General features: G+C 33.0%; 3 protein-coding genes and 1 long non-coding RNA gene across 5 annotated transcripts; 1 reads left to right on the top strand and 3 right to left on the bottom strand.

Moving 5' to 3' along the window:
- Positions 1-1,742: 1,742 nt before the first annotated feature.
- On the top strand, positions 1,743-4,395 carry LOC148211025 (uncharacterized). The gene is made up of 4 exons (XR_015791958.1): positions 1,743-1,966; positions 2,265-2,543; positions 2,862-2,949; positions 4,258-4,395. It is a non-coding gene; the product is annotated as an uncharacterized LOC148211025 (long non-coding RNA).
- LOC111004495 (Protein kinase superfamily protein) lies at positions 3,025-6,276 on the bottom strand. Its single transcript, XM_022275540.2, has 6 exons — positions 5,698-6,276; positions 5,231-5,478; positions 4,194-4,579; positions 3,825-3,957; positions 3,641-3,730; positions 3,025-3,551 (listed from the first exon to the last, which is right to left on the bottom strand). Exons 1-6 carry the CDS (start codon positions 6,038-6,040, stop codon positions 3,426-3,428), a joined length of 1,326 nt encoding a protein of 441 aa, XP_022131232.1. The 5' UTR covers positions 6,041-6,276; the 3' UTR covers positions 3,025-3,425.
- Positions 6,277-11,594: 5,318 nt separating this feature from the next.
- Positions 11,595-15,913, bottom strand: LOC111026170 (glycosyltransferase family protein 28). 2 transcript variants are annotated; one of them, XM_022304195.2, is made up of 5 exons: positions 15,790-15,913; positions 15,572-15,704; positions 14,661-14,862; positions 14,126-14,222; positions 11,595-11,998 (listed from the first exon to the last, which is right to left on the bottom strand). In XM_022304195.2, the coding sequence occupies exons 3-5, from the start codon at positions 14,838-14,840 to the stop codon at positions 11,742-11,744; spliced, it is 534 nt and encodes a 177-aa protein (XP_022159887.1). In that variant the 5' UTR covers positions 14,841-14,862; positions 15,572-15,704; positions 15,790-15,913; the 3' UTR covers positions 11,595-11,741. The 2 variants fall into 2 exon arrangements, with proteins under 2 accessions (XP_022159887.1, XP_022159886.1); XM_022304194.2 differs by having other exon boundaries at positions 15,572-15,667.
- Positions 15,914-16,920: 1,007 nt separating this feature from the next.
- Positions 16,921-21,580, bottom strand: LOC111026105 (ribosome biogenesis protein BRX1 homolog 1). Its single transcript, XM_022304100.2, has 9 exons — positions 21,433-21,580; positions 21,105-21,333; positions 20,452-20,593; positions 19,924-20,002; positions 19,684-19,808; positions 18,774-18,875; positions 18,167-18,238; positions 17,986-18,084; positions 16,921-17,310 (listed from the first exon to the last, which is right to left on the bottom strand). The coding sequence occupies exons 2-9, from the start codon at positions 21,305-21,307 to the stop codon at positions 17,179-17,181; spliced, it is 954 nt and encodes a 317-aa protein (XP_022159792.1). The 5' UTR covers positions 21,308-21,333; positions 21,433-21,580; the 3' UTR covers positions 16,921-17,178.
- Between the last annotated feature and the right edge of the window lie 2,267 nt (positions 21,581-23,847).

Here is a 23,847-nt window from a genome sequence, read left to right as displayed (position 1 = left end):
AACTTCTTGTTATATTGTTAATCATTGTTTACATCAGTTTGGATAGTAATTTGTTGAAATTGCAGCCTACTTGTTTGTATCGGGTGAGAAAGTGGTCAATGGAATGTAATATCTACAAGCTGTTTTTACTGCCTTGAGATGGAAAAAGGCAAATAGCACTTTGGCAGCCTTGCAACGTTGATTTGGTTATAATATTTTATTGGAGTTTTGTGGAAGCTATATTTTTCCTTCATCTTCTGATTGGACATGTTTTTCTTTCTGATCTTGCAGGTCTCAGTAAACTGAGAAAACCCACACTTGCAGGTTAACAGGATTTGCAAATTTCTTTAAGATATTCTGATATTGGCAAGTTGTAGATTCTGACCTCTATGGGAAATTTAAGGACTCTATCACCATACCGATTAAGGAGGCCCGGTTATAATTAAACTTGTTTGATAACGTTCGTGTCGTTTTTTTTAATTGTTTGTTATTTTGCATCTTTTTAAGTTTGTTGTTTTTTAAGAAAGTGAAGTAGAAATAGCTGGGCAATTATTCATTGTTTCTTGTTCTTCCTTTTGCCTAAAAGAATAAAAAAAATTATATTTTGGTAACAGTGTCTTAATTTTCCAACTTTAAATTTAAGGGAAAAAATTACTGGAAAATGGAAGTTTGATAAAATATTCCAAATTTATTTAATTTTTTGTTTGATTTATACATGATTTATAAGCCCAAAATGATTAGCTAGAGGCAATTTCAACAACACTAAGAAAAATTTAAAATAGAAAACAAGAATCAAGAAATCAACGTTCGCTCTTTAGTATGTTTCTTAGCTTTCTTAAAATGCATTCGAATTTTTAGTCAAATCTCAAAGGAAAAAAAAAATTCACAAACTACTTTTTTTAGGTTTTAAACTTTGATTTAGATTTTAAAAATATTTTTAAAAAGTCGTAACAATACAGAGCAATACATAGATGGAAGTAATATTTATAACCTTAATCTTCAAATATAAACCAGTAGTTAACAGATTGAGTCCAAATTCTTTATTTCTAAAATTTGAAATTTTAGAAACTTTTCTAAAAGATGAAAAACTACCAGCATGAAACATCACCACACTTGTTTAACATGAAACGGTAAAATGCTACCGAATAGACTTTACATACTACCTCCAAATGTTAGTGCCAGTGGTGAGTATGATTGCAGAGGAACCGTTGTGCTATCTTGAGGTTTTAACTTGCAGAAATGCTTGGGGCTGTGTGATTGGCTTTTTCTAAGATAGGTACAATTAATGAAATAGCTGACATCATTTTACTTTAGGACTATAAATTGATCTTTGGTGTTGATGAGTACAACCACAATTATTCTGTTCTTGTTAAGAATTTGAATTATTGAGTTTGTTTTATTCATGTACTATACTGTTTTCTTTAACATTTAAGAATGTTTTATACTGAATCAAAATATGCTCTCCTTCCTGAAAAGGGAGAGAGATCACTTCTGCCCCTACATTGGTTTTACACAACCTAATAGGCATTTTATGGGGCAAAGGCAACTTCATCATTCTCTATTATTGCATTGTGAAGACAACTCAATCGTTTCTTTTCAATATTACATCGTACAAGAAGTAGAAATGTCGTAACCATTGAGCTATGCAGGTTTACAATTAAAACATGTTCTGGTCCCAAGTAGATATAAGATATTGTTGTTCCATTTCCCTCCCCTCTTTGTGAATTGTGATTTACATATGAAACTGTTCCGTACTTTAGTTTCTTTGTCTCTTCCTTCTGAGGCTTTTGGGGTCCAAGATTCCCATTGCATCTGTCATTTCAACTTTTTGAACTGTTCCAGTAGGAAAGAACACAATTATATGAACTTTGTCTTATTTATGAAAATTTATCAAGCTATAGGCATTTTGTCTTTCTTAGGGACTGCAGCTCTTCTTCTACCTCCATTGCCAGGACTGTACATAAGTTTCTTACCTCATGATTTTAAGGTAAAGAACTAAAGAGATGGTAACTAGAAAAGTTTCACTGCCAAGATGTTCAGGTTATTTTTAAAAATGAGCCAAGGATGTCCATGTTGGATTTTTTTGTCCTGATTGTCCATTTTATGGTTTTTCTAGTCCTGTTACTTAAAGTTGGCTGGGAGCCTGTAAATTGCTTCTATCTTGTATTCTTGTTTTATTGTCTAGAAGATTCTGTTACTCTTTTCTAAATTCGAGACTGAAAAGTATGTATTTAAAAGAAAACTTATGCTGGTACCTAACAAAATAGTTCTTTTGAATGGAACAGGTGCAACTCAATTCATCCAATTACTGCAAGGATGAAGCCAATCTGGAATATGAACTGAAAAAAAAAAAAAGATTTACGGAACTGACCACAGGAATATCGGTTACAATACCTATCAACCGAAAAGGAATCCTTCTAGTAGTATCGGCCATTTACCCTATTTCATCAAGTCGTAATGCAAGAGACATAAACTGTGATGAGAATCGATGGGATGAGAGAACTCTAATTCCATTATTATTCTTTTTCACCAAATAAAGCATGATTCGGAATCTGCATCCAATGGTTAATACTAAATGCCTTGTTATAGGAATTGTACTACATTTAAAAGAAAATTTCATGACCTAGATGGCGTATTCTTTTTAGGGTGAGTTTGAGATAATTTTTGGAGGGTGAGAAACACTTCTCAAAGTTTTCGTAGTGCTGGGTTGAATAATAAAAATGATTTAAAAAATTATAAAAATACTTGCTTTTAGGAGAACCTCTTAATTATTGCTTCTTTCAAAACTGCTTTTAGGAGCATTTTCACTCAAAATCATCTCAGATTCACCACTCAATTTTAGAGAGAAATTCTCTCTCTAATATCTGGTTTCATGATCTCAGTTGAAGCTTTTGACCCAATGGACAAGTTAGCTCTTGTGGCAGAGTGTATTGCCTACAGATTTTAACTTAGCTTCAGTCTGACTCTCAGGTAAGATGTCCAAGTTCTGTTTTGCTACTATTTTCATCTGCCACTAAAAGTATTCAGTATCCGGAGCTCAAAATCTTTACTTCTGCCAAATGTAAACTCTGATTGATAGTTTACAGTAATTATATAATTGGTCTACAATCTAGTGATGTTCGTAGCATCGAATGGTAATCGACGTTTATGTACAAGTCTCATATCTCCTTGTCGAATTATTCATAGTATTTCTGATAAAGAGATTTTTTAATATAGCTGGTTGTTGCCTCTGCAGGTTCACATTGACATGCTCTAATATGGGATTCCATAAAAGTTACACAAAAGCCTACTTTAGTGAACCTTAATCTGTTCTTGGAAGGGCTTCTTGATGAAACTTGTATAGATTTCACTCTCATAGTGTAGAATCCTCTTAATGACTTCCCACCAGAAGAACTAGACTGTTTCTTAACTATAATGGAGGAAAATGCAGTCTTTAGTGAAGCTCGTCAATTCAAGAATCTCAAGGACGAGGACGGGTTCTTAACTAGAGGAATCAGTGATTGCACAACATCAGTCATTAGTGGCCTGTAGTCTGCTTCGGGCTGCACGCACATCGCTGCAATGGCTGCTACCTGAGAAACATATATTATAGGGTGTGAAAAAGAGTGAGATTAGCAAATTTATAATCCTTATAAGAATGTTCATAAAAGGATGAACCAACTTGAATTAGATCCTTCTTAGAGTATTTTCCTTGAATAGCTGGGTCCACCATTTTCTCCACTTTTTCTCTGTTAGTTAGTCTTGGGAGAGCCTGAGGAGCAATATAATAGGAGATTAGCTCTCTACAAGAATGTCACCAAACCACCTCGTAATGACTTGAGAAAAATGCAACACAATTTACTAACCCATGAGACGAGTACATGCTCCCCCTGTGGCCGCTTGATATCGACTGGCACACGACCTGTCAATAGTTCTAGCAGCACAACACCATAGCTGTACACATCTGACTTTGTTGTAAGCTTACCTGTTGAAGCATACCTATACTTTCCCAGCAGAAAATTGTGAATTGAGGTATAGAACAGAACAATAAATCAACATAATGAACTAACAAAAGTTTTCCCCCAGAGTTTTTTTTTTCTTTTGATATTCTTGAGTGTTCGGACTAGTTTGTGCGTTCCTAGAGTAACATCATTTTGAAACCAATTTTTTTCTTAGAAAGTTAACAATTTAGTTGAAGGGAGGGGTGTAGTAGTATTATATTTTTGAGCACTTACTCTGGTGCTAGATATCCTGTGGTTCCAAGAATTTGTGTAGATATTTGACCGTTGATCTTATCAGATCCCATCTTGGCCGATCCAAAATCGGACACCTTGGCTCGAAAATCCTGATCCAGAAGAACATTGGTGCACTTGAAGTTACGATGGATCACTGATGGGACTGCATGCTCATGGAGGAACTCGAGAGCCTTGGCACAATCAAGGGCTATCCTTAACCGAGTATTCCAATCCAACGGCCGAGATTCACTGTTTGGATTATGCAGATGACGATGGAGAGTACCATTGTGCATGAATTCAAATATCAGAAGCCTATGGTGTTGGTCAGCGCAGTAGCCAAGCAACTCCACCAAACAAGGCGAGTGCAAGCGGCTTAGGAGATCCACCTGATTTCAGTGAGTTGAATTAAATGTTATCTTATCTGCTTTTTAATATTTGCATCTAAAAACTTGAATGATTCCAATTTAGGGAAAACTCCAAACTAAATCTCAATTTCAGTAATTTAGATCCCAAGTATGACCATTTATACCTTCTCAAAGCTAAATTCGAAAATTTCCTATGAACTGGCCAACATATCATACAAAGTTCAACCAAATAAAATAAAAAAACATTCAAACTTAACAACAAAATGCCTAAATCCAATCAAACACAACTAAAAGTAGTCAAACGCTTGTAACTAGTCACAAATTTTTAGAAAAACAGAAACTAAACTAATTAAGGGTATTAATCGCATGCATCAACTTACTCGAGAATAAGGTCTAAATTGATGAAATTGAAAGTTTCAGATTAAAGTTGACTTGCCCATTAAAGTTTGAACTTTTGCCTTCATCTTACTACAAACAAATTGATAGGTGTAAGAAAGATCACTAGGCTCATTGTTCCATGCCATGAAAGCTGGCATTGTTGATGGAAAGTCAAAACAAGTTTACTTAAGCTTCCTAATACATATTTTAAATCTAGATAGAACTCAAGTAACATGGGGGAGAGAGAAAGAAGAGAGAGAGAGAGAGAGAGAAGAATTAATGGAAGTTACTGACCTCCATCCTGAAGGCACGCTCTCTCTGCTTCCCTTCTCTGTGCAGCATCTTAATTGCGACCACAGCTCCATCAGCAAGGACCCCTCTGTACACACTTCCAAATCTTCCATTTCCAATCACATTGGCCTCACTGAAATTCTCAGTGGCCACTTCCAGCTCCTTATATGTGAAAACTTGGACTCCTCTGATTCTGTACTGTGGCATCCTCCCTGAATTCCCTCCATATAAGCACCCGCCCCCCTTCACTTCTGCTCCCATTTTCACAGAAACAACAAAACTTTTTAGCTGCTAATGGATATTGTTCTTTTTTTATGAATCTCGATGAAGTAGATAAAAGGTAATGAATTCAAGATGTAACGAACAATTGTCTAGCACTTCAATCATAGGACTCGACGAGTTTGATACAGAATAGAAGAGAAGAAACCACAGTTTTAAAGACTGTTTTGAAACCAACATCTGAATTGTACCTGGGCTTGAGTCAAAATTGATGGCTGTGTGGGGAATGAATCTGTTGCTTGAGTTGTGGATGCTGCTGCTGCTGTTTGATTCTCTGCAGGCGGTCAGCTTGTTTCGGGACGATTTGAGGCGCTGCAGCATCAAGATGAGGACGAGAATGGCGACGAGTACGGTGATGCAGATGATGGAGGCAATGATGATGAGAAATGAATTGGAGCTGAGAATGCCATGGTGATGGTGGTGGTGTTGGTGTTGGTGTTGGCCATTGTTGGAGGTCTGAGAGTGAGAATGGTTGTGCTTATGGATGTGGTTTCTTGGTGCTGCTTCTGCAGTTGAATTGTTAACTTCTTCCATGAGTAGCACACCAAAGGAAGAAGATGAGTTACAGAGATAAATGGTTAGTTTGGCTTAGACTCAGTACACATCTATGTAAATGGAGGTTGAGTTTCCCTTTCTAGGAGGTCATCCCTTGTCTCTTTCTCCATATTTCTCCCTCTGCTCTCTTTTTTATTTAAATGCTATTTCTTTCGGGCATTTCCACATTGTTTATTTTAGTTCCTATACTCTCGAAACACTCATTTTAACTCATACTATGCCTAAAATTTTTTGAAATATAGCTCTAAGCTTGTATAAAAGGTTCCTATTGAATCTAAGAGAGTTGTTTTTTAAAAGTACATAGATCAAAATGCACGCTGAAACGGAGGTTTAAATATATACTCCTTTATTTTCTCTGTTGGGTCTCGTGAGGAGCAAATGGGTTTGAATGAGAATGATTGGTCCAAAGGGTTTGTATTTAGTGAGGGAATTGTCGTTGTCTTTTGTATCAGAAGAATTTTGGAAGCTTTATTTATCACAGCCTTTGCTTTTTTGTCTTCATCTTCTTTTTTTGTTTGGTAAAATAATTTATTAAATATTTGCCTACTATATGTTATTATTATTTTATATATTATATTCCTTAGAGTGTAAAATTATGCATGATTTTGAGAAATTGATCTACTTGACTTTGTGTTTAATAATAGATAGTGAGTGGTGATTGGTTAAGTGATATATGCAACTGTGCCACCTACGTTTCCACATTGCCATCCCAAAATACATAGAGAGAGGAATGGAAAATAGTTAGTCATTTAATCTTGGTATTTTTCTTAATCTTTTATTATCTTGTTTGCAAAATTTAAAAAAAAAAAAAAAAATTCTATGTACAATACAAATCTTTTAGTTTAAAATTGGTAGATTATAACGAACATTTTAAAAGTACAGAAATTAAAATAGACAAAATTTGAAAGTAAAACAAATAAATAATTATTTTAAAATTACAGTAACTAAAATAATAAAAGCTAAAAATATATGGACTAAAATAGTATAAAAAAATCAATTATTATACTTGTGAAAAGTGTCAATTTTTTTTTGTCTAAAGTTTCAATTTCTCTTAATTCTTTCAACTTCCATTTGATTGATTTTAAGAAAGCATGATGTAAAAATCTCTCTAAATTCACTAATTTCAATGGAAATTACCTTTTTTGCACAAAATTAACTATGGAATAAATTCTCAAAAACTCATAAATTTCAACAAAGATCCAGCTCCCAGTGTTGTTTTCTTCCACAAATTTCTACTCTGATACAACTTATGAAAATTAATTTCTTTTTCTATAGTTTTAAATTTTGTAGTCTAACATATCTGTCATTTTTTCTCACTGATGCTCATATTTTGTCACTCCATCCAAGTTATAAAAATTTGAGTATTAAGTATTTGTCGAGTCAAATGATATTTTATTGATAACGGACTAAAGATAAGCATAATTCAAAGTCTAAAGTTTAAGAACATATTTATTTTATACTTAAAGTATAAAGATAAAATATGTAATATAGTATTTAAAATATCAGGGACAAAATAACATATTTATTTCAAATTTTTGAAAAAAAAAATACAAAATTGAAATTTAATTGGGTGGATGTGTACAAATTCTACTAAAGAGTTATTGAATGTGGAAGAGGATTTTGGGTTTGAAAGAAGAAAGTAAAAGTCAATGGAGAGTGAAACAAAAACAGCATTTATTATTTGGGTTTCCATTGGCCCATTTTTCCAATAAATTTCCTAATCATTTTACAGCTCAAACTCACATGTCAATACCCAAAATGTCTAAACAATACCACTCTCCCCCTAAAAAAAACCATAAAATGTATGTTTAAATATTATTTTGACGCCAAACGTAAAAAAAAATATATATTTTTTTATATTTATTTTGATCTCTCTACTTTCAATTTTTGTTTATTTAAATTCTTGTAATTTCAAAATGTCTGCTTGATCCATGTACTTTACAAAAGTGATAAAACTTAAAATATCATTGGAAATATAATACTAATAATAAAAAAGTTTAATTTATTTTTATTTATTTAGTAATTTTTTTATTTTTATTTATTTAGTAATTTTTTTAGTACAAAGTTTAACTTATTTTTGAAAGGTGTTTGTTTAATTTAAATAGATTTTTTTTTTATAACTTTCATCAACAAATTCATAATTTCCCAAAAGTATCTATTGAAATCGACGTTTTATCGATATTTAGTGAATGAAATTTGAAACATAAAATATGAAATTAGAATTTTTAAAAGATTAAAGACGAACTTATAAAATTGCTCAAATTATATATTTAACATTTTATAATATTTCAAAATTATATATTAAAGTAAAGAAAACTTGTAATAAATAAACTTGAATTTTAAAAATAAAATGAATCTTCAATAAATAGAGAGAATTAAAATTCAAGTTTATTCATTTGAGTTTCGGATTTCATGTGATGATCTTTTCAACAAGTAATCCTTTTAACCCCCAATTACAGTCATAATTTTTACTGAAAAATCATATAATCCATAATTTTTTGGGAAACTTCTTTTTCAATTTTTAATTTTTTTAATAAAAAAAATTCTTGATTAAGATTTAAAAAATATAATAAGAAAAAAAAAAGCAAAATAAAAAATAGAAAGGCTAAATTTGATGCTTTTTTTTCCTTTACACAAATCACTTAGAAAGCATACCCCATGATTAACTCTAATCTGAGTGCTTTCTTTTGGTAAACTCCAAAAAAGTTCTATAATTTCATAAATTTTCCACCCTATAATGAAAACTTTATGTTTCTTTATTTCCAAATATATAAAAATCATTGCTACACAACTTGGATTTTGTATGGTTAGAAACAAAATTTTGATCCCACCATATGAAATCAACATTTAATAATCCAACGAGACCCAAATTTGGAAATATTACTATATTAAACTCTCTTTCTAACCATTATTGAAAAAGTATATGTGTTAAAGTGTCTTCTCTAGACAATGTTAAAAAATAATTGATTGATGTTATACTTGAAAATTTAAAGCGAGCATAACTCAACGGTAATTGACATATACCTCCATCAGAGATTGTGAGTTCTAATCCCCGAACTCTATTGTTAGTGGAAGAACAAAATGCCTAAAGAAATTTCTTTTAAAAGAGAGAGAAAAACCAATACATACATTTGAAACACCATATTCCAAATCTTCCTCTGCCACACACACAGAAATAATAAAAATAATAAAAATCAAAGTGTTGTAGAATATCTAGTAATATAGACAAATTGCCACCATGATTGTTATGACATTCAAAAAGCTAGCTTGGGATAGTCACAAATATTCCATAAGTCAATGAAATAAAAGTTTTTTATTTTCTGTTTTTTAAAATGCTTAGAAATACTAGTTTTACCTATTTGCTATCTACTTGTCAATTTTTGAAAACTAAAATGGGTAGTTTTCAAAAATATTATTTTTACTTTTAAAATTTGATTAATACATGAAAAATATACCCAAAAAATTATGAAGAATCAAGTAATTTTTAAGAAAGTCACAAAATCATATCACATATGAACTGGGTGGATATATTTTTAGGCTTTTTATAGTTTTGGTTTGTATATTCATAATGATACCATAAGTGCTTTAGGGCGTCTCCAAGATATGTTTTCAGATACCGCTATATAATTACAATTCGTGTTTACTCAATGGACACAAAACACTATGCTTTAACACCTAGTATAACGACCCCCGGTGCAACAACAAGTACCAGTTTGACTTGGGGGTGGTGATTTAGTGGCAGTGGACGGCAAAGTTGCTTTGTTACCTCTTCCATTAGGAACTGTAGATTTTTTGGTTCATCATTGATCATATTTACACAACAAGGAAACGGCCAAACGTATCGTACATTGCAAGTATGGTCGTTTGGTATTGAGTAGTTGATTCCCGATCCATGTATTTAGTTCCACGCTAACTTAATTTTTTTTTTTTTTTGTTTAAACCACCTCACCCTTATGATCTGAATATCCTATATTTTCACAATTATTTTTCATTTCGTACTTTGACTATTTTTCAAGATGTGCTCTTCTTTCTCACCCTAATTTCTAAAAACTAGAAATAAAATCTATCACCTAACACGTTTAAAAAGGCTACATTATTATCCCATCTCAAATTCATAAGACCCTTTAAATGACACTAATATTGAGTAAATTACAGCATTGACTAAGCATATCAAAATAAGATGAAGGAATTTCTTGTAAAATAAATATGAACATGGGTTGAAAATCCACAAAACATCTGAGAGTGATATTGCAAATAAAATGATAAATATACCTGGCTTAGGTGGGCCCCACTGTTCACTATCAAAGATGAATATGTGCATGTGTGGAACTTTGTCTGCTATCTTTGACAGTCCCTCTCACTCTGTATCCCTTCTTCTTCTTCTTCTCTGCCATCTACCAGAACCTCACAGGACACATTACATTAGCTGGACTTTGGGCATCAAGATAGACTTCAAATTCAACTCCTGCCAAACTCAAATAAAATAATAATAGCCCTCGACCCCTTGTTTCGAAAATACCCCTCGTTTTTTCGAAAGTTTCAATACTGCCCTTGATCCTTGATCTTTCATAAACGTTTCAAAAATATCATTTGACTAAATATTAGTGAATCTGAAACGACATAACAATTAATGTGAAAGCTTACTTAGATTAAGTTTAAAAAGAGAGAAAATATGGAAGAATCTGTCGTTTTAAAAGTGTGATTAGGGTAAAGTTGGATAGACAATAGAGAAGCAAACTCTGTTGACAGTGGAGAAAGAAGACTCTTGGGACAAGATTAACTCTAAAAAGAGAAAAATTGAAAGCAACTCCCACGTTAAGATTCTGCCACGTTAATTTTTCACTCAAAATATCGTATATGAAAGGTCAAGAATTGTATTGAAACTGTTGAAATGATAGGGGTATTTTTTAAACACAGAGGAAATTGTTTCAATGCTATTTTTGTAATTTAGCCTGACATATAAATGGAGGGTTGATAGAATCAAACTCCACTCAAGATAAAAGGCTTCTTCCAAATATGAATATCATTCAAATCTGTGTGAATTTGTCTTCTCATTGAGACTCGGCGATATCTTAATCTCTCAATTGATGATCAATCAGCATCAGTCACATGCTTTGGTATATCATTGATTCCAAAAAGCACCTCCCTCAACCACTTTCTGGAAAGTGTCAAACCTGATTCAACACACTGACCAAATATATAGGGGCAACGGTCGACCTATTCATGTCGTTTTTCACCGCGAACAGTGAAACTCAAGACGAGAGTCAGGTCTTGGTTCATGAAAAAGTACAGGAAGCTGACTTATGCTCAGGAATTTCTCAGTTGCCGTTTCTCTTGTAAATTCAGAAACAGAAGGTTCTTTGAACGAGTAACAAAAAAACACATCAAGCAATATAGAGGCATAACGGTAGATGCTCAATCTCAATATCGCTTTCCTTCCCGGACAGTGAAACTTTAGATGAGAATCAGATCTTGGATCATGAAAAAAGTATTATGCTCAGAAATTTCTACAGTTGCCTTTTCTTTGAAAAAGTAACAAAAGCCAAAATCTTATTTCCGTAATGTTTGTAAAATAAAACCATACACATGTTGGTAGTGACTCAGAGCATGACTCCTATTAACATTGATAACTTAAACCAATTAAAGAGTTTAATTTGGACAAAGAAACTTTAAAATCTCATTAATCTTCAGGAAAACCCAGAAACCTATTAATAAGCCTTCCTACTGGTTTAGCATCACCTTGTGTGTATGGAATGAGAGACTCCAAATTCATGGCCTCTATAGTTTGATGTAGTGCTTGGGGGCGAGCACAATACAAGTGCTTCCGCTCAGCTAGTTCTTCAGCAAGTTCAATTTGATGATTGTCCATTAGATCTTCATTCACTACTACAATCAAAGGTTTACCGCGTCTCAATGTCTCAAATATACTTCCGGACCCTGCAAAATTTGGAACCAATGGTCAAGGATCAAGCCGTGAACAAAGGAGGGGGCAATTCCCCGAAGTTTGGTCAGACTAAAGAATTAAGATTTTAAAAAATAATATTAATAATAAGCTTTCACTAAGAAAATGGAAGAAAATGCAAGGTACATAAAAAGGTTAGCCCATTAAAAAAGGGAATCTACCTATAAGAGGGGACCAATCCAAAATAATGATATACCTAACTGGTTATTACAAAAAACCTTAGAAACCAACACCCATAAAGAGGTATTAAATCTAACTAGATCCCAGACTTTCCTCCAATGCCTCTCCACCCCTAAAAATTATATTTTTCCTCTCGATCCCAACACCCACAAAATAGCAAAAAAGAAAAAAGAAAAAAAAAAAGCTTACTACAACAGCATCCCATCTGTTTGCCCCATAACTATTAGAATTTAAATATTCTATATAGAATGTAATATTTTGGCCCTCCGTATCAAACTTCTGGCTCTGGCCTTGCCAACAGTTATCCAAGATATACCAGTACATAATTAATTCTTAACGATGCAGTCTTTCCCACATTGAGAAATGAAGGATGAAAAGAGGTTAACATCCAACAAGTTACAGAGTTTCAAGAGTGGACATCATTACCCCATGTTTTATTGTCCTTTCACTTCTCACACAGAATAGAGACTTTTGGTTTGAAGCTGGACAGTGGTGGTACATTCTCTATAAGATCTCTTACACATGACCTTGGGCTAGGGTCAATCAAATAGCACTCACCTCTACAGAAATATCTGGAAGGATAAATTACCCGAAAAAGGTCAAAATTTTCCTTTAGGAGCTTAACCATTCTTGCTCTAACACCAATGATAACCTCAAAAAAGAACCTCTTGGCTGGCCATCTCCCCAAACTGGTTCTCTTTATGCAAGAAAAGTCAGAATCACAAAGCCATATTTTCTTTAACCATCGCATGCTAATTTTTGGGATCTGATCCCTCCCAAGGATCCTCTCGGCATGCTATCTTTAGTCCTTGAAGGATACACATTCAATAGAGAGAAGAAAATTCTTTGGAGCCAATTTATCAGGGCATTTTTGTGGCATGGAATGAAAGGAACAACCAAATAGTCGAGGAAAAGAACATGTATGATCGTTTTATTAATGCTCTCACTTGGTGTCCAGCATTGAATAGATCGGCAGATAAGAATATCTATCCATTGGTAATGGAAATTACATTAGTAGGAATATAAGCCGAAACATCTCCCAATTGGGTCTCAACTATTGGTAAAGCAGTCATACCTAATACACAACCAATTAATGTTTGGATAAAAATTCTTTCCGGAACCATCCTATTTCCAGAACTCACTAACCTCAAATTCAAAGTAGCAGTATGATTTCTCTTTTGTCAAATTGGAGGTGCTTTTTGAAAACATCCCTTGGTTTGGGGATTGGCTTCCCCCCCATTTTGCATTTTGTAGTTTCATCTTATCAATGAAAATGTTTCTTATCCAAAAAGAACATCCAAAAATCAAAATTTCCATATTTAACTCATGAAATAGATATAAACCTCAACAATTAGAACTTTTTAAGTCAGACATATAATTAAGCTCATTCATTTGAATGTGACAGAAAATTTGAATGAATTTTAGTCTAGATAAGGCACAGAAGATTAGAAGTAGGAGATGGAATTTACCAAAGATGAAGCTTACAAGCAAGCAGGTTTCCCCCAAGGTTTCAATGCACCATAGTTGGTTTCAATCCACTATAGTGGGTTCTACATAAATGCTAATTGTTGAATCAAGGGAACTCAGAATTTGATAGATAAATGATAAATCCTATCAAAAAAGGAAATAGACAGATACTATGTTACCAAGACAAGAACCTACAAAATTAAACTGAATATTCAATATTTTCTCTCGTATTGAATAGCATATTAATTTGGGTTATTAGCTATATCAGTGTATCCATGTCATAGTAACATATGGACCAGGTGATCAAATTACGAGGAATGATAATAACCAATCATAATCCATAGCATGCATGAGGAGATACCAGATACAGCATGGCTGCATGGAGACAAAATAGTATTTTTGAATTCACATTCTGTGGACAACAAAGTGTAAAGCAGCAACTTAAAAAGTCTTACCAGCATGGCTAATTACAAGAGAAGCTGACTTTAGATGATCTGCTATGCTTGATGAGAAAGAGAAATAGTCTACAACAAGCCCATCTTCTCCATGAGACTGCACAAAAGTATTTAACTGAGAAGTTGACGTTGAATCATAGATCACCTTAAACTTTTAGATAAAAAAAGTCGATTCCTTTTTATTATATACACAACATTGACATAAAATCAAAGTTCAAGGTGTGAGCCGAAGCTGAATAGAAGAAGGCCAGAATTGTTTGGAATCTCTTTCTTTCAAGCCTCAATGCTATTTTGTAGAATTTTGATTGGAAAAAAATAGAACGGTGTAGAGGTTATTGAGAGGAGGTTAAGAGTTCGGAATATTTTAATGTCTTCCTTCGGAAATTGGATTATAAGACAATTCTTCTATAATTTTGTAAAATATTGATTCTTAACAATCAGAGGCTCTTTTTTGTAGTTTTTAGCTCCTTTTAGATTCGGGCTAGTCTTTTTTCTCACCTACACCATATCAAATCAAATGATACACAGAAAATACCTTGGTTGGATTATATGTACCACGTCCCATTTGAATGAGAAGGTGGGTATAGCCTCTAGCATATAATTTTTGTTTTACTTGCTCAGTGTCCACCGCCCTAACCAAAGCATCAAAACACGTTGTTCCCACAGTAACAAACACCATCCTTGTCAGTTTACCATCAACCTTCGTATCTCCCATTCCAAATTCAATGATTTACCACCTGGTATTGCAACAGACAGGCATGAACTACTTAAAACATAGCAACAAGGTAATGGGAAAGGGAAAAAGAAAATCGTTTACATATATTGAAGATATCCAAATCCAAGAATGAATAAGAAAGGAATAACATGGAAGGTTTGAAATCATTCACATATATTGAAGATATCCTCCCCTCCCCTCCCCTCCCCCTCTATCTTTCTCCCTTCCTCCCTATCTCCCATCCTCCCCAGCTATATATACAACTATTGGAACAAGAGTTTCGAATTTCTTTTTCTTTAATAAGAAACCATGCTTGAGAAGAAATGAAAAAACGTACCAGGGATATACAAAAAACGAGCTCGACAAAATGGGGTCTAAGAATCAAATGATATGCGTCCTAACTAGTAATTACAATAAGCCTTATAGACGACACCCAAAGAGAAAGTAAAACTTAACCAGCTCCCAAATTGAAACAAGAGTTCAAATCTAGATTCTGCTTCAGAACAACAAAAAGTAGATGTTTCCTTTATGAGTTCTCTGCTCTTCAAACCATTTTTGTTTATGTGGATCTTTTGAGAAATTGTCATATATTCCAAATATTCTCTTCCTACGTCACATAGAAGCTTGATAGTGCATATCTCAGTACTGTATACAATTTTCCCATAATTATCCATATCGTAGCAGAAACAAGATTTCGCAGTTCTCAATCACATGATAGAAAACACACAAACCTGCTGCAGCTCCCCGAGTGTTGCTTTGGCTTCTGTTCGGCGAATATGGATCCTTGTTCTTGCGATCTCGAACGCTGACTGATCTTTTCTCACAATCTGGTAAGATTGGAAATCAGAATTTCACCTCCCATCCCTAAATTAGTACAATTTTAAATGATCCTTTAACATACAATTATAAGGATAAATATACATAAGGTTCAATCGATTCGATCCCTTACATAGGCGCAACGAACGGCAGTTGAGGTGAGCGGCGGCGTACGGCGGCGGCGAGAGGAACAAGCCGCAGGCGGCCACTAAAATACCGCCAAATTTATAATTCTGGGAAATATTCTTAGAAATATAGTTATATTATATAATTTAATATCAAATTATTTCCAAAGCGATATTAATACAAAATTATAACCTTAAATTCTCTTTGGTCTCTGGACTTTTAAAAAATATATTTTAGTTGTTAAACTTTTTAGATTTATTCCCATTTTAAAAATTTCTACTCTAAAATTTAATAAAATAATCATTTTGATCTTCATCTTTAATACGTTTAAACTGCAAATAACACGACTTTAAATAAATGTACTAATGTGTTGACGTAATTATGTATTAGACTCATGTAAGTTTGTTTTTTTTAGTACCACGTAAGTTTGTTAAGTCTATTACAAGATAAGCGGAAATTAGGTGCCAGAATAATAGACAAAAATGATAAAAAAAAAATTCAAATACTAAAATACAATTTAAATATGTATGGACAAAAATTGTTTTATTTTTTAGTTTAGGACTAAATTGACATTTTATAAGTTGAGAGTCAAAATGATATTTAAATCTAAATATTATATAATAATTTGTTGGCTTCAGTTGATTTATCGACTAAACTATTCTCAATTGTTTGGTTCAGTTAGATTCAAATCAAAATTGTTAACCGAACCTATTTAGTTTGATTCAATCTAAGAGTGGTTTTCATGTAATCATTTTAACATTCCATTACACACCTTTTGAAGTGATTTTATATTATTCAAAATCTTTTGAAGTGATTTTTATATTATTAAAAATGATTTTGAATGACTAATATTTAAAGTTTTAAATATTAAAGAGAAAATATGACAAAATTTTTAGAGAAAGAAAAGTCGGAAGAAACAAAAATGTCAGAGAAATTTTATAAAAAACAAAATTCGAATTTCAACCTTAGTATATTGTTACAGTAAGTATATAAATATGTCTTCCTACCAAGTCCCAAATTGGATCATGCCACTAATAATTTAATAAAATCATGAAATGGCCTTCCAAGCTAAATTCTTTACACTTCTCTTTTGAAACTCTTCCTAGTAACACAAAATCAAATATCAAATAGCCAAATATGATATAACATTTCGTCTTATAAAAATCATATCTAAAATGAGACTGGTTTAACAACGATCTTTTAAAAAAATAAACATAGAAAAAACAGAATAGGTTTCAAAAAATAAAAAATAAAACAAGGCCAAAATTTGCACTACAGATCTTATCTTAGACAACATAAATGTCTGTAACCACCAACAGTATTATAGAACAAAATTTCCCATTTAACATCCCAGGGTGAGGAACTCCTGGGCAAAATTAGGTCCTCAGAAAAAAGACTATTCCTTCCACATATCAGCAAACTCGTCTGGTTCCAAAGGATTCGATAGCTCATGCATCTTCCTCCTTGTTTTTGCTTTGACTTTCTTCGAGTATTTCCCGGCCTTCTGCTTTTTCTCCAAAGCACGAATCTAGGGAGGGAAGTGAAAAACATGAGAATTTTACAGCTACCATTGAAGGTCAGATTATAGAGAACTTGGTTCAAATTGTTGGCATTGATCAAAAGTATACATAGTTAAAGGCCAATTTGTGCCCATTTACAAATTCGTGTAAAACGAGCTAACTGTTCTCCGAAGTACTCGAAAGAATATTGCCCTTTTCGAGGCTTTGAACAGGAGGGAAAAAAAAACCCCATGAGACTAGTCAAAAGTGTGGGTACACTCCATGTATTAAAAGAACAGACAAAAGCATCACATAATGGTGAATGAGATCAGAAAATCATTTCTCAAGTAACCTTGAACTGAAAAAATATTCAATACTTCCCCCCCTTTGCAATGACACTATTTTTATTTGTCATTTTGATATTTTAGTCTCTCGTAAACTGTGGAAGCTTGTAGCCTGTTTAGTAATGTTGTTTTTCATTTCTCATTTTCAATCAAGAAAAAACAAAATTGTACGTAGTAAATGAAAAACAAGAAACGGAAATATTACCAAGCATGGTAATAGCTAATGCCTCCTGTATTTAGTTCATAATTAATGCAAATATATACTTGCAATTTTCACCCCCATTCCCCAAATCCCAATAGTGCTAAAAGGCATGAAAAAGTGTAATCAAATCCAGATGATCAAAACTTTAATCATCTAACCTGGTTTGGCGATATGTAAAGCGGGTTCTCATATAGGGTTGGACCTCCAAAACTGCCACCAAATATCTTGATTGGATTCAAACAGAATCGTGGGCCAACCTGTAAAAACAAATATATGAAGTCCAGCTAAAAAGTATGAAAACTCATTCATAAACTAAGCAAGAAGAGAAAAACTTGAGACCTCAATAAGAGTCACTTTATCTAGTCCTCCTCTGGCTACTTTATCTGCTGATTCATTATGTGGAACAGCTATCTGATAACACCAAACAAAGAAGAAAGACGCCATATCATAAGTAACTGTTAGTCAGGGAAAGGAACACCCGCACACAAACCCCGAACAGGGACGAATATACCAACAGTTAGTGCAAAAGCGAACACATAACTTTAACTGTGAACAATTATATGCAAATGGTTTAAGGAGTCTGATAGGAACTAGAAAATTAACTAAAAATTAATAGAAAATGTTGACAAGAAAGGAAAATTACCAGATCCCAATCACTTTGAGAGATCACTCTCCCAAAGACCATTACCAAGATCTGCTTAATCTTAAACCCCTCCACCAACCTACTGTATTTATAACCACTACAAAATCATTAGCTAATGACGATCGATAATAATATTTCTAAGATTTATCCTAACAATGTTCTTATTACTCCGCCCCAAAACACACATTGTCGCTCAGGTGTGGTTACACAAACTCCTTAAACTTTGAACTCAAGTTACACAATGACTATGTATAAATATGAGAGCTTTAATTCTGTAACTAACATAATATAAATATAGCATACCTGGTAATTTCGGAACCATATATGATCGTCAACAATGGAGAAAACAAATACATGATCATGGTACGGTTTAGAATGCCGATGCTCTTTCGGAATTCCAAAAATCTGAGGGCACAAAAATAAGTTGAAGCTAGACTATGACATATTAAAACGAAGACTTCATAGGACTTTTAAACAGAAGTGCCATTATTTGGAAAAGTAACTAGGAATCTACTATTTTTCATAACATAGTAAATAGGCAGCAAATCAAAATATAAGGGACTCTAATTTTGAAAAAAATAAATGCAGCATGAAAAGAGAAACGATAGTATTGAGATGTCAGCATAAAAATCTGAAGTCAGGCACAAATACACGCATACGTAAATATAAGAAACAAAGAAGAAATTTCGTTATTGGAAAAGTTATGGGGGAATAGCCCTTAGTGCCAAAAACAGGGACTCCCAATTGGCAGGCTTCCTCCCTTAAAGATTCTCTTCTTTCTCCTGAACCATATAATCTCCACAAAAGAGCTATCACAAGATTCACTAATCCAATTTTTTTATGCCATAGGAACATGAAATAAGTGCATTAACGTTTTTTTTTTTTTTAAGAAAATCAACTTACATTGATAAAAATGAAAAGAATACAAAAGGGTAATAAAAGGGAAAAAAAGAACCAATACAAAAGCAAGCATATAAATTTTATGAAATAACATAACCAAAATTCATGTCATAGAATTCTAGATGATAATTGGGCTGTGCAAACATTATTTAATCAATTTCATTAAGTGTTTGATCTGGATTGAAATAACGAAGAAATGAAGAAAGGTAAACTAAGAAGAAAGAGAAGGAATTTGATATTTGATACATTCACGTGTAGAAGGGAAAATAGTTTTAAGCATGAACTATGCTTAAGAAAAGTTTTCAATTGATACCTGAACAATCATTTCCTTCAGAAGTTTCCAGTGGACATCTTTATCAAAATTAGACGAGAATGTCAAAATTGGACGAGAACCCTTCAGATGGTTCCCTGTAAGTTTCAATTCTTCCATTGTATGCACTGAAAACAAAAATGGAAAAATAAGCAAACTGCATTGAACTAAGAAATCCTGATTTTCTATGATTTCGTCACAAAATTCAGGATAATATAATTTAATTATAAGTTAAAAAATTACCAGCATTAACTAGAAACTTCACAGATGGCCCACTAGGGCACTTTGCCATCCATAAATATAGATCTTTATGTTTTCTGCACTGCAATTGGAGACAAAAAGATCAACAAATAAAGTTATGTGAATGCTATACAGCATTAAAAACGATAGAAATAACTACGACATAAAGTAAAAGAACTGAAAATTATTGATCTTTGAACAAAAATGATTTATGATTGATTCAGTTTTATAGAAACAAAATCCAGAGGACCAAAAAGATCCATTAGAATCAAGTACAAAAATCAAACTCCAAGTCATTTTGACAGAATGATGGGAAAAATAAGCCATGTCATCACAATGTACGAAAATGATGAGAATGCAAGTAGGAAAATAATGAAAAGAAAAGAATACATAATACATCCTTCCTAACCAGGCGCCAAAAGGTTATTATCCTTATTCTAATGGAAAGCAAATTCCAAAAATAAAGTAATACAGATTACAAATGGAAATCCAAGTCTAGACTTAGGTAGAGAGCAATGCAGGAGTTCTAACCTCAAAAAATAGAGAGGAAGAACAACCCTTGAGCTCAACCAGCTCATTTAGTGTTGCACCCTTACTGGACCTCGACTCCACCTTGTTATCCTTCTTACAATGTGGCAGAAGTGATACCATATTCAACATCAAATGCCGATACCTAACAATCACACAGGTCAATAAAATTACCAATCCTATTAAGGAAAAACTTTTTATTGATAAGTGAAAACCTACATCACAAACTACCTGACCTAATTTGAATTAAAATGATGTAATTACAAAAAGGCTTGTCAAGAAAATCGAAATTTAGGGAGTGAACACAAAGAACATTGAAATTTTGCCAAACCATAAACTTCTCTCTGATGTCCATCCTCATCATCATATATCCTACTACTATTTCTTTCTAAACACAAGCCCATAAAGAAAGCTTTCACCATCCAACCAAATAGTTATTTCTTTTCCTCTCAAACCTTGTCAACATTACTATTGAACCATGTTCTTCTTTGCCTGGTAATCCAACAACCAAGTTAAAGAGTTCCATAACTCAGACTACAAATTCAGTTGCAATGAGAGAATAGATGCCCCATGGTATCTTCTGATTTTCTATAGAAAGTGCAACAACTAAGGCTGTTCGGCGAACTTAAAATTGATTCCCTGCCTATATATCGTACCTAAAATTGATCCGGCGGGAGCAAGTAACGAGAACCTTCTCTTTATTCCGAAAAACTGCATGATCAGAACCTGATTCGCTCTCTTTCCCCACTTCTTTGTCTTTCCATCCCATGAGCGTCCGCTTGGGTCTCTCGGGGGCGTCGCTATCCTTCTTAACCGCGACCGAAGCCAAAGCCTCGCTATGCTTCCTCTTCTTCGCCATTGAGAATACTGCCCCCTTCAGAAACACTGCACATAAATCAAGCAATGGAAGTTGAAGAAATTTGTAGAGATTAAGGGAAAAAGGAAGAAGAAGGAATCGAGAGGGAGAGTGGGAGAGAGGCTCACGTTCGGCGGTTAACGGCGGCGACGGCAGCTCCAGGCGGCGCGACAGCACTCTCCGGCGGCGGTCTCTGTAACAGTAATCTAAGCAGCCAGGGCAGCACCTTACCGCTTTCAAAGAAGAACTGAAAAAATACGAGGGAGGAAATTTAAATAGGGTTTGCATATTTTGTTTTTAGGCTAAATTACAATTTTACCCCTTAAAACTTTTTTTTTTAACACAATAACGCAAGGATTTTTTTTTTAATATAACATGTTGGGGGATGAAATCCAAATTCACAACCTCTTGATTGGAGGTATATGCCTCGTTGAACTATGTTCGTTTTGGTATGCGAGTGAGAAATTTTAACTAATAATTTTTTTGTCGAAAAATATAATTCAAATTGGTAGTTTTATTAGTTGTGTCGATTTAGGATACAATAATAATTTTGGAATAACTAAAATCACTTAGTTCAAAAATCACATTTGTGAAAAAAAATCATAATAAGACTAATTACTTAGGAATAAAATGCCTTAGAATTAAAGATATTCCTAGAATGTTATCACATTTTTATAGAAATTGAATGATGTGTGTGTTTCTTGGGGAAATATAAAATTTGCATTAAAATTATTCAAAATCTAATCTCAACCATTAATTTAGATTAACTAATTTTGAATAATTAAGTGTTGTTAGATAATTTGATTTTATTAAGTCAAATTACTTAAAATAATTTGAAAGAATTAAATTTTAATTTAATTTTCATTCATTTGTATAATAACTAATTATTATAAGTAATGTACTTTTATTTCTATTTTCTTTTTTATTTAACAACCTTTAAATAAATAAAAAAATTATTTAGCAATATATCTTAAAAGAAATAACAAAAATTAATTAGCAAATTCATTCAGAAATCAATATTTTAATTATAATTAATGAGTACATCAAATTGAAGAATTAACAATAAAGGTTATATTTCATAATCAAATATAATTAAAATAATCTCCTAAACATACACAAAGTTAATCATTTTCCCTACAGTAAATTAAACCTACAAGGATAATATATTTTTTAGTACAACATGTGGAGGTAGGAGATCGAACTCACAAGCTCTTGGTTTGATATATATGTCAACTACCACTAAACTGTGCTCGCTTTGGCCAAAACAAGGATAATATAATCTCATAAGCGAACAAAAAAATATAAATGTCCATACATAAGATGTTAAAATCCGTGTAGCTATTACATAGAAGAGTCGGACTATTCATACAAACCAAAGATGAGTATTAAAAATTCACATCTTCATTAGTGGGAAGATTAAAGAAGTAATCAATATAAGATTGATCTTTAGTGATAATCTTACCAACTCGAACTCTGTCCTACACTTAATCCATCAACCCTTCTAATTTCACTTATTAAGGAATTTATATATTCAAGTCAAGATAGGCGATAGAAATACTTTGATAGCTTCAATGGATTGATCTTTCGTTATAGTCATGATGAATGCTATATATTCGAGTCAACATAGGTGGTCGAATTATGGTTAGCTCACATTATTTAAGAGTATGCTTAATAGAATTCCGTAATGTATGAAATTTTTAATAAAGTAGCCCTCATTGTATTAAATTTCATTTCCCATCCTTTTGTACCTTTTAATATCGCTCACTCTACACCGACACAAATCATTTTTGCAGCACTTCATTCCTTTTAAGAGTCTCACAATTCTATTGTTCATGCCAATTCGAATGCAATAGAATAAGACATCTATTGTCATCTCGAATTAGATGGTTTCATTCTCTACTCTGATAATTGTTGAACTAAACAAATCCATCACTGCCATTATTTCTACAAAATTTCAAGCTCCTCGATATAGAGAAAGAATTTGGGAGACTCAAAAGCCATTGAGAAACCGTAAACAATCACGTCATCGTCATTTTAACTTGTTCGTCGTATGACTCGCCTCGACAAAAATGAAGTTGCCATCTTTCTTTATTATTATTAATTTTCATTTGTCATAACATTGTGGACAGAAAGAGGAGTGAAAGAAAGGTAATAGATGAAATCAGCAATAGCAATGGCAGACATGGCCACCCCCAACTTTCTTGCAAAATCCTCCTTTTTCACAGCCAGAAATGCAGTGAGTGTTGCACCTGCCATCGTCTGGGTTGCAGCCCCCAAAGTCGGGATGGTCTTTGCAACACAATTGAGCACTTGTGTTCAAACTCCCTGTAAATCCATTTTGGTTAAGCACTTCAAAATTTTCATGCTCAATCTTTTTAATACAACGACACTTGATTACTGCTTCTTCCAAAAACTTTTTTGCACAACACATGTTTCTTTCAAAATCATGGTCTTCTAAAAATACTCGAGTAATTATGTGGAGCAAAACGAAAGCAATTTAATTACGATGTTGTTAACCAATTGTGTGCTACATAATAAATCAC

The sequence above is a fragment of the Momordica charantia genome (genome assembly GCF_013281855.1).
Source record: "Momordica charantia cultivar OHB3-1 chromosome 6 unlocalized genomic scaffold, Mcharantia_2.0 BLBB01000006.1, whole genome shotgun sequence".
Lineage (NCBI taxonomy): Eukaryota > Viridiplantae > Streptophyta > Magnoliopsida > Cucurbitales > Cucurbitaceae > Momordica > Momordica charantia.
Note: the sequence above shows the minus strand (reverse complement) of the source record. Positions and strands in the feature narration are given on the sequence as shown.

Bases quoted from the DNA above. Each gene is read 5' to 3' on its own strand.
- LOC111026105 (XM_022304100.2), bottom strand. From the start codon at position 21,307: ATGGCGAAGAAGAGGAAGCATAGCGAGGCTTTGGCTTCGGTCGCGGTT. The intron at 20,594-21,104 runs GTACGATATATA...TGTGATTGTTAG, and splicing joins TCCCGCCGGATCAATTTTAG to GTATCGGCATTTGATGTTGA. The intron at 17,311-17,985 runs GTTAGATGATTA...TTCCCTCCCTAG, and splicing joins TTTACATATCGCCAAACCAG to ATTCGTGCTTTGGAGAAAAA.
- LOC111004495 (XM_022275540.2), bottom strand. From the start codon at position 6,040: ATGGAAGAAGTTAACAATTCAACTGCAGAAGCAGCACCAAGAAACCAC. The intron at 3,958-4,193 runs GTAAGTGCTCAA...GGGAAAGTATAG, and splicing joins ACAGGATATCTAGCACCAGA to GTATGCTTCAACAGGTAAGC. The intron at 3,731-3,824 runs GTTAGTAAATTG...ATTGCTCCTCAG, and splicing joins AGCATGTACTCGTCTCATGG to GCTCTCCCAAGACTAACTAA.
- LOC111026170 (XM_022304195.2), bottom strand. From the start codon at position 14,840: ATGGGAGATACGAAGGTTGATGGTAAACTGACAAGGATGGTGTTTGTT. The intron at 14,223-14,660 runs GTATTTTCTGTG...ACTTTTGTGCAG, and splicing joins GTACATATAATCCAACCAAG to TCTCATGGAGAAGATGGGCT. The intron at 11,999-14,125 runs GTAAGACTTTTT...CAAATTTTGCAG, and splicing joins TCTTGTAATTAGCCATGCTG to GGTCCGGAAGTATATTTGAG.